The 15256-nt window shown below is 35.7% G+C and overlaps 1 protein-coding gene and 1 pseudogene across 4 annotated transcripts in view; one reads left to right on the top strand and one right to left on the bottom strand.

Moving 5' to 3' along the window:
* Dock4 (dedicator of cytokinesis 4) overlaps positions 1 to 15256 on the top strand; it is a 431845-nt gene that overhangs the window by 237090 nt on the left and 179499 nt on the right. For all 4 annotated transcript variants that reach the window (XM_069996180.1, XM_069996183.1, XM_069996182.1 and 1 more), the window contains exons 9-11: positions 8361 to 8442; positions 9672 to 9732; positions 14659 to 14791. In XM_069996180.1, the coding sequence (XP_069852281.1) occupies positions 8361 to 8442; positions 9672 to 9732; positions 14659 to 14791 (276 nt within the window). The remainder of the gene's footprint in view (positions 1 to 8360; positions 8443 to 9671; positions 9733 to 14658; positions 14792 to 15256) is intronic.
* LOC138810069 (nucleoporin p54 pseudogene) lies at positions 2186 to 3710 on the bottom strand (annotated as a pseudogene).

The following is a 15256-nucleotide window of genomic DNA, read 5'->3' on the forward strand; positions in this document are numbered from 1 at the left end:
TACCCTGATCTAGTAATTCATGAGCTCCTGGTAGGACTTGAGCTTACTACATTGATAAGAATGTTGGGCATATGCAGGCTAAGAGCCCCTGGTCTCTCTTATTTACCACTGATCATTCATTCTCTTTGTATATGATTGGGATAGCATCTTTCATCCTTTTTCATCCATAACGAGCAACAAGGCAAGGACTACTGCCATTCCGGAGCTGTTAGCACACCTTCCACCCACTCTCTCCATAGTGTCTTGCTTGCTTGGAGGTAGCATTAGCTGCTGGAGTATTACTTCAGCAATTTATAGGGCTGCTTAAACTTTGCCTTTTCTGCCTGTGCTTTGCTATTCATTTAAGAAAAAACACAGCTGCAGCTCTGTATCCTGTGTTGTGAAGGAAGTTTTTTTTTCATAACCCCACATAGGTTGTTCTTTGGAACAGATCCCTGTTACAAAACATGAATTAACAAGAGAAAAGCATGTTTATTCATGTTAATAAGCTTAATAAGAATATTTCATATATACATAGGAATTATCCAGGGAGTGAACAGGTCTCAAATAAGTGGTTTTGAATTTCAACTTGCACAACATCTTCAACAAAGAACAGTAAATTTTTAGAGTGATAAGATGAAAGGGACCTCAAGTCTGTAGGGACAGAAGTTCATGGTGAAAATTGGTTAGTAAAGGTTGTCATCAGTTGTCTCAGTTATTGAGTGCCTAAAGTTGTCTTCATTGGTTAGTACCATCCTCCCTGGTAGAAGGGGGACATTGGGTATCTTTAGCTTTTGTAAATCTAGACAACTAGGGGGAGAGCAGAGAGATTTTCCACATCTGCTTCTTCTCAAGTGCCTTTTAGCTCAGCAATTCCTTACGCCAAGTAGGTATATTTTGGGGTGCTAGTCTCTTACAACAGATTGTTGGAACACCTTGCACTTAGTCAATCAGAAAGCATTTGAGAAAATTTAGGAGAAACAATGAAAAAAGAAGCCATTGAGATGACTTACCTTCCAGCTAGAGGATATAGGGTCCCATTCTTTTTCTTCTTCTCATTTTATTCTCCATTTCAGTTGCTCCTGCTGTTTCATCCTGACTTCATTCCTACTCAGTGTAGAATTGGTGTTCATTGTTAGCCTTACGACAGTGACTGTGTGGAGGTTTTGCTCCATTTTGCTGCCTGACTATCAAAGATCTTCCCAGTTCTGTTGTTTTTCTAATTAGTTTATGGGAACATGACCATTCTCAATATTTTCTCTTGTTATTGCTAATTTTGGAGACTATAAATCAGTTTCAATTATTTAACTATTGAAAATCATTTTAAAACATTCTTGGTATTTTTTAATAGATTTGGCTAACTTCCTAATATTTGACAGTACATGCCAAGATACTACCCATTCATGTATTTTGGATAAAGTACATGTTGGAAAACTATCATATGCTTTAAGTTCCTAGATGGCTTAGCTTCTGATGTGAGATTGCTTGCAGAATAATAAACATGAACTTATATGAGGATATATAAAAATCTCTATAGAATTATAAACAAATTTTTGAACCGTAAAACCATGTATCATATATAATACCAAAATCTTTGACTTTAGACCTTAGTTTCTTGTAGAGCTATTTTATTTTTACAAATTAAGCATTTATTTTAAAGTTTTCATATTTTTAGAAATAAAAGGTTTAAAAAATAAAAACTTTGCAGAAATGGTAATTTTGTTATATCCTAATTGTCTAGGTGTTGTGTAAATTAATATAAAATATATTTCAAATCTTTACAGAACAAAAAGAAAACCACATTAATCATTATATACTTCTAAATTTTCTTAACTCCTCCCACAGTTGAACTCACAGATATAAAAACTGATTTACATCCTGAAGAACAAATCTCCAGCAGCCAAGTAATAACCCAGTTTTGTTATGTGTGAACTTGATATAAAAACTAAACACTGTAATTACATGCAAAGCTGTTGTAAAAATGTACAAAAGTACAAGACTTTGGGGAATTATGTACTTCTCTTTTTAAGTGACTGAAACTTTTAGATGGAAATCTTTGAAGAACTGTGAGGTGAATTTGTCAGCAATCTTAAAAATCCCAGACAGGAGGGGATCCTTCCTTTCTTTTCCTTCCATGTTGTTATCTTAAGGAAGGCCTCATGTAGTAAGAGAAAGCATTTTACAGACCCATAACCTAAGTTAATTGTCAACTAAAGACACTGCCTCTGATGTGGATGGTTTCATTCAATCCATGTTCTACCAACTTTATATCTACAGATCATCTTGTATGATGCTAATCAAGTGGCTAAGGCCTTCCTGTTGTTGTTTCAAATGTTGCTTGATTTCTTGTAATAGATCTGCATCTACATAGTATCTTTCTTCAGATTTGACTGCTCCAAAATGATTCTGCATCCTGATCTGGGACATCAGTTCATTTGGCCAGCCCTTAAACTTAGTAGGTGCATTTAGTTCACACTGAATTGTATCTAACTGAACCCACAACTGCTCTTTGTTAGCCTGGATGGCATAACCACTCTTTCTTTGAATTTCCTGTTTGATTAGGACCTGTAAAGTTCTATGGGACAGATCCATGAGTTTCCTCTTGTATTGTGCAACTTCGGCCATGGTTGTAGTCTGATTCTTTTGTAGTTCACTAATATCTTCAGATATGATATCTAATCTGGTCTGATGCTGCTTAGTCATCTGATCTTGAACCTTCAGTCTTCAGAGAAGTTCTTTGAAGCCCACCATGGGTACAGGAATTAACTTTTCAGAATCAGGGTTCTCCTTCTTGGCTTGTTCCCAAATAATAGGATCAACACCAGCAGGAGGATTCTGTAAAAGCTGTTTGATCTGTGCAGGAGAAAGTTCTGTTTTTGCTATAGAAAGTGTGACACCAAGTTGCTGCAACTGTGTTTTTATATTGGCTTGTTCAAAATGGGAATAGGGTGTTGTAGCTGGAACTCTTCTTAGGGTACCATTAGGAGAACGCTCAACAACATAAATGACAACTTCTGTCTGATCATCTGGTAATGTTTTAATACCCTCTATATTTACAGTAAGGGTCTGGTTTCCTCCCAAAACTTTATGTAGTGATTCTATCAACTGCTGTTGTTGATTTCGAATATCTGTTTCTTTTTTGTTGAAAACTAAAACCAATAGACCATCTTCATTTTTATTATTTGGCATACAGCTATAACCTACAGCCTTAAATCGACAAAAGGGATTTTCTTATGTAAATTCAACTGGAGGAGTATTATTGTTGAAATATCCTTTTCCTGTTCCCCAGAAGGCTTTGCAGTTGATTCTATTTTGCCAAAATAGCATCTCTCTCATCTCCCAATAATGTTGGAGGAGAAAGAGCACTTGGAGTATTTATCAGTTGGTTGGACTGGGTAGGAGTTTGTGTAGGCTGACTGAAGAGACCACCTGATTAATTTGCTGCTGTTGCTGCTGTGTATTGAATCCTCCAAATCCCAGGCCAGTTCCCAAACCAATACCTAAACCAGTACGGTTCCTGTTGCTATGCCAAATCCAGTACCAAATCCAAAACCTTTGTTCTGAGTGCCACTGAAGAGTCCAGTAGTGCCTGTGTTTGCTGGGGCAGAAAAGCTGAATGCAGAACCTGCACTTATCGATGTCTTCCCAAATCTTCCAAACCCTCTGGCCCGTGTGGCCTTGGCTGCAGCAGTGCTGGAGGTGTCCAAGGGAGTCCCAAAATTGAAGGCCATGCCCCGGGAGCAGCAAGGGCCAAGGACCCAGGCGCTGCTCCCAGGATGCAATGCTCCTTATAGAGCTCTTTAAAGGCAACAGATTTTAGTAAGAACATACTGCTGGGAGAGCCACTTGTTACTATTACTCAGAAGTCTGCAAAGAGTCTCCTGGAGCCACCTGAGGGGTAAAACAGAAGCATCCCTTTGACAAATGGAAGAGCCGCCATTAGACTCTTCTAATCCTTACTATATTTTTCCGTGGTATTTGCATCTCCATTATGATCATTTATCTCAAACTGTGTGATTGAAACACACTTCATTATTAAAGCTCTTTATCAGTACATCAAATTTCATAGTTTGACTGAACAGGTGATCACAAGGCACAAACTTTATAAGCATACTCTATGGCCTTATTTTTTTTTCTTTTTGGCTTCCTGCATTTTAACTATTTGTATATTTTATTGAAAATTCCACAATAAAGCCCATGATTCATTGACTTAATCGGTCATGCTTTCTCATCCATTTTTGAAGTAGTATGTTCTTTTAAAGGAACGATGCATTGTGATTAAGAGTCAAGACTGTTGAGCTAGATTCTGGATATTAATACCTTGTCTTCATTCTTGATTAACCATGTAACTTTGGTCAACTTAGTGAACATTTTCAGCTCCAGATTTCTCATGTCTCAAATGTAGATGATAGTAACTTTTACCTAATAGAGTAGTTATGACTATCAAATGAGAAGATCTATGGAAAATCTAGATCAGAGTTTAACACAACCTTTTTTTTCCGCCAAAGGCCATGCGTGGGATACTTAATCACATTACCTTGGTTTCCTCTAATCCTTATTGGGAGAAGATAGGTTGTAAATAATAAATGATTATGATTTGTTACTCTTATTTTGTGTGTGTATGTGTACAGGTCCTGAGGTTTGAACTCAGAGCTTGGGTTATGTCCCTGAGCTTCTTTTGTTCAAGGCTAGCACTCTGCTATTTGAGCTACAGTACCACTTCCAGCTTCTCATGGACTTTCCTATTCAGCTTTGCTTTGAACCATGATCTTCAGATCTCAGCCTCCTTAATAGCTGGGATTATAGGCATTAGCTTACCAGCATCCAACTTATTCTTTATTTCTAACGAAAATAGTAGCTTAGAGTATCATGATTTACAATGGCTCTCTCACAGAATTTAGGTGGATACTAAATATCTCCTATAGTGAAATTTCTTCTGTTATTGTATAGAAGAAAGTCAAATAATAATTTTCCTCTGCTGGATCCTATCTGCTTACTCTCTGAGAAGAAGAAGGTATTAGAAAACATGACTATAGATTTTGCAATCACTATGTATAATGTAATATAATAAAGATAAGAAATGTACATAGGGACAGAGTTAAGTGGTATGATGTAGGGTTCAGAATTCATTAGGTGAATCTGATACCTGGTGATAAAGCATCATTGATTGAGATTTCTCTTTGGAGTATCCATAAAGTAAAGGATATTATGGAGAAGGGAGAGAATATCTGGAGGAAATTAATGTTTTCTAGTTGTTTGGATATTATTTTTTTTCTTACCACATTGTATGACTTTATTTTTATCAAGGAATACCAAGTCATTGGCTATAAGTTTTAGTTAGCTTTTTATGAGTCAATGCTCTACTTGTTCACAATGTAATAGGAAGCAAATGTAAACCTTTCTAAGATTAGGAAAACAGTGTAAAGGATATAATAGTGATATCTTGTAACAGTAGTTTTTCAGTTATAGAATCAGACTTCCTAATCAGACTTACAAGAGGACTTCAGTAGAAGCAAACTTGAGATAGAGCATCAGAAATAGGCTTGCACATGACCACATACTTTGTTCAGAGAATTTTAGAAGGTGCATAGGATGAAATATGGAAAACATGTTCAGTTCTTCTCTTGGCCCTGAAAGCATACTCTCTGGTTTTCTCTTAATGTGAGTATAAGTGGATAATTATAATTCAAAGATTATGAAGTACATTCCTATAGGCCTTTTAAATCTTCTAACCGCATTTGCTGGTTAAATAGTTGCTATATCACTAAAGATGAAGAGAAACTGATTGGATTTGTTTAACAATAGTGTGTCACCAAATGAATAAGAAATAATTTTAATTGGCCATGGAGATTTTCTTTTAAAAGAGGTCTGGTTTTTAATCAATTGCACTGGCTTATTTCTCCATGGCACCCATCTCCTTCTATTTTAATTTTCCCCTTAAGGCATGATTAAACTAAGGGACATGTCACTGGCTCAGTACATATTGATATTCCGAAACAGGATATGATATAGTATAGTCCTTGCATAATCAGGATTCTGTCTAGACTAGTGAAATGAAAACAGTGACAGAGCAAAAAAAAAACCAATCTGTTTCTGGACTATGATACTTTAGAAAACATTTTACCAGCATATTAATGAAAATTGCAGATACAGAATCATATTTTATAACAACATTAAACTTGAAGCTTTAATATCTAAAATGTCTGGTTGGCATTTGTATTTTCATTTCATTGATATTCACCATTTCAGACTGGCATGTCATTAGATAAAGTAGAATTTACTCAAATGATTCAGGAGGGATAAAGAGGAGACTCACACAGAAGCACTTCTCAAAGAATAGACAGGAGGGCATGATGTCCTTTGAGGAGAGGGCAAATGCTCATTTTACTTGTGTTTGTGGCTAAGATTCTATTTGTAAAACGCTTAAGTGACTGGTGACTAAGAAGCAAAACAAATGCCTTAACCCTGAGTAGTTTTGAATAAGTAACATTGTGTTGTTAAATCTTTTTGGAGTTTTTCCTCCTTTAGTAGAATAATTTATTTTCTAAGTCACACTTTCATTGAAAAAATGAGAAAGTGAGCTTGAATTCTTGCAACTAGGCCTGACTAAGTCTTGTGGATGAGTGTCTTTTCCTGTATCCTCCCAATATTATGAAACTATTTGCTCAATATTTGTATAGAGCAAAAAATAATGTACCACTAACATTTAAATGAAGAATGAGGGTTTTACAGTTAACACCTGGGATAAAATCCGTACTCAGTTACTCACTGGCTCTGTGATCTTTGAAAAAAACCTTTTAGTGTTTTATTGAATGGATATTATAATTTTATCTACTTTCTAAAGACATGACAAGTTATAGAAGTTAATCCACCCAGGAAGACATTAGTAAAGAGCCTGTTAAATGGTGAATTCTCAAAAAATCCTCATATAGGGAATATTTTAGAGTATGATTTTTATGCCAATGTATAGTTTTGTTGATTTTTATTGTATCTTTTTTGAAGTAATAGTGAATTTCCTTTCACTCTGAAAGAGCTTAAAATCTCTTAAAAATATAGTAAGTGACAATGTGAACATGCTAGTTTAATTCTGTTTTCCTGATTGTGTATGTCATTTACAGCCTTTATTTCAGAGTACTGTCGTAGAAGAATTTTTGTCTTCGTCGAGAATCCTTACATTCTCTCCTTATTATCCACCTGTTATGTGGCAAAAAGTTTGGGTAATAGGAATGGAAATGGTCCCATAGAAATGTATATTGGTTGCCCTTCCTCATATCAGAGGTCAGGAATAGGCCTAATATTTAAAAAAAAAAAGATGAGGTTTAGATAGCAACTGAATCTGTTAAATATATCCATCTAGACTAGATCATAAAAATGAATGAAAGTATTCTGAAAACAGTTGTAAATTTAACTCAGTATGCTTCCTTGGAGATCTGTTTATGGTTCTTATTTTACCTCTTGAATGGCAGAGCCATTATTAAGGCAAAGGTCTAGTAATGAATATAACATAGAGACTTGGTAGATTCTTAGCCTTTTATTAATGTTTTTCACTCCATTTTCCTGCTTGCTCCCTTGATGCAAGCTGCACTGGCAATGCCTTCCCATGAAATAATTTCACATTCATTGGACATTGGTTCTGTGTTCTCTGCCTGAGGCTGCCTGCTATTTGATTCTTCCTTAGGCACCAATGATATTGAAATTCAGTGAGGATTTGAAACTTGTGGTAGTGAGTAGATTCATTTTTTCTTGGGTTTCTAGTTCATTTTATCTTTTTGAATATAAGCAAATAATGTCAAAGATTACCTCATATTTAAGTGGTATCAAAGTATCTGTGACCTGTAATTAGTGGCTGCTCAGCATCATTTATGTGGAGATTTTGAGATCTGTTCATTTGTAGACAAAAGAAAATTCAAATTTTATTTCTTGGAACTAATATTTGTGTTTTCGATTAGAGACCTAGATAACTATGAAATATAAAGACATTTATTATTTTTAATTAAGGAAGATGATAAAATCATGCAAATGTTAGGTACAAACACATGAAGCATCCAGCTGAGTGTTCTCATATTGTGCATTTGTTTCTGCTTTGGGGAATAAATAGCAATGGCATTATATGACATGGAAACCTAACCTGTTGCTTTAAGATTTAATTTTTTGTAAGTGTGCAGCTGCAGCTTTATCAGTCTTATCACAAGTGAAGCAAATCTTTCTTGTCTTCCATAACCTCTTAATTCAAAGAAACAATTTTGATGTTACATAAAGGACCTAGCAAATGCTTAGCTCAACACTTAAAACAATTAGAGCACAGAAAAATATTAGATATTTTTAATATTTATTTTTTAATATTAACTTTGTTTAATGTTAAACTGGTCTTTTTCTTACAGCGAGAGATTTTTCTTGAGACTGAACAGAAATGGGCTTCCCAAAGCCCCAGATAAACCTGAACGACATTGCTCTCTCTTTCTGGTAAGTGGGTCTTCTTTTACCCTTGAAGTGTATTCTCCATAATGTGCTTGTTGGTACTAATTGTGAAAGAACATAGTGAATTTTCTTGAACCTTGCAAATAAATGCATCAATAACCAGAATTCCAGATGATTCCAATAATGATTACCTTTACTTTCTTTTTTCTTCTTCTTCTTCTTTTTTTTTTGGTCGGTCATGGGGCTTGAACTCCGGGCCTGGGCACTGTCCCTGAGCTCTACAGCTCAAGGCGAGCGCTCTACCACTTGAGCAACAGTGCCACTTCCAGTTTTCTGGTGGTTTATCAAAGACAAGAGTCTCATGGACTTTGCTGCCAGGGCTGGCTTTGAACCACGGTCTTATGATTTCAGCCTCCTCAGCAGCTAGGATTACAGGTGTGAGCCACTGGTGTCTGGCTACCTTTACTTTCTTTAGTGTATCATTGACTCTGTTTCATATAGTATATACATTAGAGTATTGTTAATCTTTATTATACCATTACCAAATTAAGCCAGCTAATGGTAGGGCCTAGCATGAATCTCACATGACAGGGCCTATCTAGAATCTGCTTTATAGATGTTCAAGTCGGGGAGTGGTTTTACTTTTAAATATTAATGGTGTAAAGTTGATTACTCTGGAATTTTAGAACCCAGACACAAACTCCATGGGTTATACATTTCAGATTTGGCCACCTACCCATCATGCCATATAAAAAGTGTAGTGAAAATGGGCAGGAAAAGGAGGTTGGCCTGCTTCAACCCATCTTCCAGAGTACAGATATGAGCCTTAGGTTTAAACAGGAAGATAATTTTGACCATGGATGAAAAGTATATGGAATTGAACAGTCCCAGTCTGGATTTGAGGCTGGTTTTCTGGAGGGCAGTTTCTTCTGTCCATCTTTGTAAAAATGTTATCAGTCCTGCCCTTTCTGAATTCCATCATGCTTCAAGGTGAATGACTCAAGAGCAAAGACAGATACAAAAATGGGGAGAGGGATGCCAAGCTATTCTGCTTTTTAATTTCTAGGTCCAAGTAAAAAGTCAGTTAAAGCAGTGAAAGTACCTGTTAAATAAGTTTACTGATATTTTTAGAACAGGATTTGAATCATGTGCTTCCTTACAAATATCTATGTTTATCTTTGTCTTTTTTCTTTTTGTGAAAGTAAAGCACTATTCTCTTCAAGGTACTGTGCAGATTATGAATTTTAAAATAATCAGACTTCATTTCTTGGTAGGATTTGGGCAGCAGCGAACTAAGAAAGGACATCTACATCACTGTGCACATTATCCGAATTGGTAGGTACAGCCATTGAGAAAAGTAGGTGAAAGGACTCTGTGGTACTTTTTGCTATTTGGAGCCAAATTTGAAAAGAAGCACAGGTTTTGAGAAATTTTCTCGAGCCTCTCTGACCTCACATAGTACCTCCTCGTGTAGTTTAAATAGATTTTAGTCTCTCTCAATGTCAGTTAAGTACTGTGGTGTTTTATTTTGGTTTGGTGGAGACCTCCTAAACATACTTGATTCAAACATGTGTTTTTGTCTTTACATTTCAATAAGATAACATAAATTTTGGGAAGCTAAATTTCCTACAAGTTTATCTTCCTAATTGGAGAATGCTACAACACATTATCGAAGATTCTGCAGAGATTACAAGATACTGAATACTATGTTATTTTTTGACTTATATAATGCCATCAGCTTATTAAGGGGTTTGAAAAATCCTATAGAGAAAAATATACTTCTTCAACTTTGTTGACCTCAGATTTCCCAAAATATGATTTGAGCATGAAAACTTTTATGTGATGCAGCATTTATTTACATCTTACAGAACACATTTAAGTTTTACAGTGAACTTGTTCAGTGGAGCAGAATACATCCCCTTATTTTTTTTCTACATAAAATGCCTGTGAAAGCAGACCTTTTATAGCAGAGCATCTAGGTAAAATGAGGAATAGCATAGCCTGAGCAGTTTTGTATTAAGGCTACTCAGCTGTTGGAGATTTGGTTTCTACTTCCTTGCTAACTGTACCGGAACCCTTAAGTCAAGTAATTAATAGCTTGCCATGCCGTTCTATGAATTGAGCTTTTTTCTTTACTTTAGTCATTTATTTTGTACATACAGTAAAGAAGACAATAAAATATGTTGTCATTCCAACATAGATTTTCATTAAAAATGTATTGTGAAAGCTGATTTTTTTTTAATTTGGAGAATATACAAATACTTTATTTAAAAGTAAACTGTGGTTTTATTTATATTTTTGCTGGTTGTGGGGCTTGAACTCATAGCTTACGCTCTCTCTCAGAGCCTTTTTGTACTCAAGGCTAGTGTTCTACCAACTGAGCCACAGTGCCACTTCTGGTTTTTTGAGTAGTTTGTTGTAGATAAGAGTCTCATGGGGACTTTTCTGCCTGGACTGGCTTGGAACCATGATCCTCAGATCTCAGCCTCCTGAGTAGCTAGGATTACAGGTATCAGCCACTGGCACCTGGCATGTTTGTCATTTTAATTGTTTGTCTTAAAAATACATACTCAAGAAAAGGATTGGAAAGAATCTTTTAAAATGTTGGAAAAATCAGAACCTTTTGTTGCTGTGTGCTTTTGAGTTAAAAAAAACCCTCTGATCCTAAGATGGCAGGGGACCAGCTTGTTATTTTGTATTTCTTTGTTGTTGGTGTTTTATTTCAAATTTTTATTAGCAGTTGTTCTTGTGAAATGTAGTTTGGGATATTTTTATGTAAATATTACTAAAATGTACCTGGAAACTACTATAGTTTTGAAGGAAAAGTCAACTACTTTTTTTGCTTCCCAACTTTCTAATTACTGTCTGTAGGTTTGGAGGACTTAGAGCAGAAAATGAGCCCTTTTAGCCCTTGACCTTCACTTGCAGAGATATTACTGAAGCCAAGATCTGCCTTTCAAATGCTTGGCATTTGAGTAGTGATTGTAATTTTTAGCTTACAGATATTTGTGATCATTACATCCTCAGAATTAATGCTGTACCCATCCCTAGATGTAGTCAACTACTTCTCTGGAATTATTGCAAAACACTTAACAATAAACAAACATTTGTTGCTGCAATATTTTGAGACGTAGGAGAAATGAGAATACGGTAAAACACTCCATGAAAGGTTAAGACAAAAAAAAAAGAAAGGTTAAGACTTAGTCTGACAGCTTTTTTGATGAAGTGGAATTACAGAGTGGAAGATTGTTATCTAGTAGGGACAGATGCTTTTTGCTTTTTATAGAAAGTCCCTTGTATCTACTTTAGTGGGAAAGGGCATGCTAACCTCTCTGACTGCTGAAGACAGGAGCAGTGGTACCTTTGTTCTGAGAATTTATGCCCAGGTCTTTGATTTGGAAAGAAGGAAGGGGAAAAGAGAGGGTTAATGGTTTTATATCTCCTTCATCTCTTCATCCTCTGTCCCTGCCCTTTTGACTTTCAACTGGCTTTTCAATGTTTTAACTCCCTACTTATGCTGAGAACATTTTCTTAGAAATCACAGCGGAACTATGAATTCTCATTAGCGTTGGGAAGACAAAGGCTGGTATGAAATCATCTTTTTTGGTGTAGCATTTACACCACAATCTTGGTATCCCAGGCTGTTGTACCCACAGAGCCAGGAAGAAATGTAAAACTGTGTTTGAGAACAAGTAAGAAAAGAGGAGCTGGTGCTCAGTGAGAGAGCTTGCTGGAGGGTTCTCTTGGGTGATCTCTAGCCAGTCTCCCCAAGACACAAGTTTTTCTTTAGTGTAGTACTCGAGAAAGAGAAAGTTTCCAAAAGAATGAAAGAAAACAGAAGGCTGGTATGTGTGCAATGCCTTGTGTAAGCAAGGAAGTCAGAGCTGAAAGAATCCGTAGAAAAATCTTTTTCAGTTTTTTTTTTTACTGATGAACTTCTTTTCTAATATTAGCTTAAAAATTCTGCTCTCGGGAATCTGCTAATCATTTTGTCATCTTGCATATACAAATGATAAATGAGTAGTTTATAAAAACTTAAATCACGATATTGAAAGAGATTATAATAAATAATTAGTTCTAATGAATTCTGAGGCGATACCAAAAATAGAGATGAATTGAACATTTTTTTAGTTTAACAAACAGACAAAGTTTCTTTTTCTCCTATATTTTTTTAAAGATTTTTAAATTTTTATTGTGAAGGTGATGTAGAGGGGTTACAGTTACATAAGTCAGGTAATGAATACATTTACTATGGAACCCTGCCACCATCTCCCTAATTCTTTCCCAGTTCCCCCAAATTCCAAATGTATAGTTCATTTCCAACATAGTGTCTAGTAGGTTTCACTGCTGGATTGGTTTACCCTTTGTCATACTGTTTCTGTGCTTCCCTCCCCCTCCCCAAAGAAGATAAACTTCTATAGAAGACAAAGGGTACAGAAATAAAAAACAATGACAAAAGGGGAAAAAAGCAAAGGAAAAAAAAGGTAGGAAAAAGAAACCACAAACAATACAATAAAAAAACTATTTCCATGCCTTGGAGTTCATTTTGATAATCATCATTTTATATGATCATACACATAGCTATTGAGCCCTCACATCCTCTCCTAAGAATATCCTTCTTTGTTCTCACTGTGTGAATTTTTAGGCTGCTGTTTAACTAATCATGTCCAGGTGCAATTATTTGTCTTTTATATCCATTTGGTTTACTTGTAGAGTTATAGGCACATTCTAGTTATTACAAATGAGGGAAACTATGTGGCTTATGTTTCTTTGGGGTCTGACTTACTTCACTTAGCATAATATTTTACAAGCCTTTCCATTTCCTTATGAATGGATCAGTCATTCTTTCTGATGGATGCATAGAACTCCACTGAGTATATATACCACATTTTCTTGATCCATTTGTCCACTGAGGGGCATCTGGGTTAATTCCATATCTTAGCTATGGTAAACAATGCTGTAATGAAGATGCTTATACTGGTGGCTTTAGTGTAGCCTGGTATTGTTTAAATCAGTTCTTTAAGTAAAAATATGGTTGGTTGATTGATCATCAAATTTAAATACAACATTATAAAATAATTTATAGCCAAAATATTAAGATGATGAAGATTACAATTTATCCATGGAATATAGCATTATGTCATAAGACAATTGTATTTCAGGTATTATATTTCAGATATATTTCATGTATTTCATAAGACTAAAAAGTAACCGATATCCATTTTTTAATTTTGATTCTAACCATGTTTTCAAGCTTCTATTTATAAGTCTTTCCCTTAAAGTGATGTATTACAGAGGTAGTTTTTCTTTGTTACTGATGAAGGAAAACAAAATTGCATATTTCTCTCTTTATTTTTTTTTCTATTTAGCATTTGATTTTGGAAGTGGTAGAGACTTCCTGAGGTGATGTAGAATCTCGCTTAAATGGAAACAATTTATGGACCTGTTGGTGATCATATGGAGACAAATTTGCACACTTTTCCCCCAATATTATCTTGTTGTATTCCAGTTCCAGCATACTTTGTATTCTTGGTCTCCAACATAACTCATTGAAAATAATAGTAAGACACTAATAGTAAGCTGAGCATTGGTGGACCATGCCTATAATTGTAGCTACTGGGGAGGTTGAACCCTGGAGAATTGCATTTCATAGCCATCCAAGGCTTAAAAGTAGGCAAAATCCCATCTTCAATTAACCAGCAAAATTCTGGACTGGAGGTATAGCCCAAATGATAGAGTACCAGTTGTAAGCAAGAGAGCCAAACAAGAGCTTCAAGCCTTGATTTCAAGCCTTCCTATTGTCATAATGAAATCATGTATCAATATATTTAAAATATGTGACAAAATCATATGTCTGTAATGGACTGAGTTTTAAATCCTTACGGGAGCATACTCTAATCACATATACTCATTACCTGTTATATTGTCAGAATCTCCTATGCTCCCTTTCTTTCCCTTTTTTGCAGTACTGAGGTTTGAACTTAGGACCTCACATTTGTTAAGCAGCACTCTACTACTTGAGCCACTTTACCAGCTCCTCCTTGGTTTGTTTATTTTCAAGACAGTTTTTATAACCAGGTCAATGCAGACTGCAGTCCTCATATTTGTGCTTTTCACTGTATCGTTGCGATGACAGGCAAACACTACCACACCCACTATGGTTCCCCAGTAGCTTGGGATGACAGGAACATAACACTGCATGTCTCTAAGGTGTTTGTAATCAAATATTTCCATGTTTATTTTTGCTTTTTAATTGGACAGGTCGAATGGGAGCTGGAGAAAAAAAGAATGCCTGCAGTGTCCAGTATCGGCGACCCTTTGGCTGTGCAGTCCTTAGTATTGCAGACCTGTTAACAGGAGAGACAAAAGATGACCTTGTCCTGAAAGTGTACATGTAAGAAACATCCCATGTAGGGATTGAGGGGAAGGAGGTTGCTACATATGAATCTGGATGAATGCTTCTTTATTTGGAGATTGAAGAACAAGGGATTGTTGAATTTGAATACTTTTTCAAAGGCCAGTCATCAATAGATTTGCTAAAAATGAGCCTACATCACATTGTTTGTCAGGGGAATTAAGAAATTAAAAACTGGCTACAAATATACTCAGTGGCAAAGTACTTGCCTAGCATGTGAGAGGCCCTAGGTTCAATTACCAGTACTGTATAAAAGGAAAAATACAAGGTAGCTGGGCTTGTTGGCCCATACTTCAAATCCCAGCAGTTAGGAGGCTGAAGCAGGAACATTAAAAGTTTGAAGCCACCCTGGACTACATATCAAGACTCTGTCTTAATCAGTCAATCAATAATAAAGCTAAAAAATACAGACAGTATAATGATCAGGTAAATCATTGGCTATAT

Source organism: Dipodomys merriami, unplaced genomic scaffold, assembly GCF_024711535.1.
Source record: "Dipodomys merriami isolate MVZ:Mamm:240054 unplaced genomic scaffold, mDipMer1.0.p SCAF_5, whole genome shotgun sequence".
In the NCBI taxonomy this organism is placed as follows: Eukaryota; Metazoa; Chordata; class Mammalia; order Rodentia; family Heteromyidae; genus Dipodomys; species Dipodomys merriami.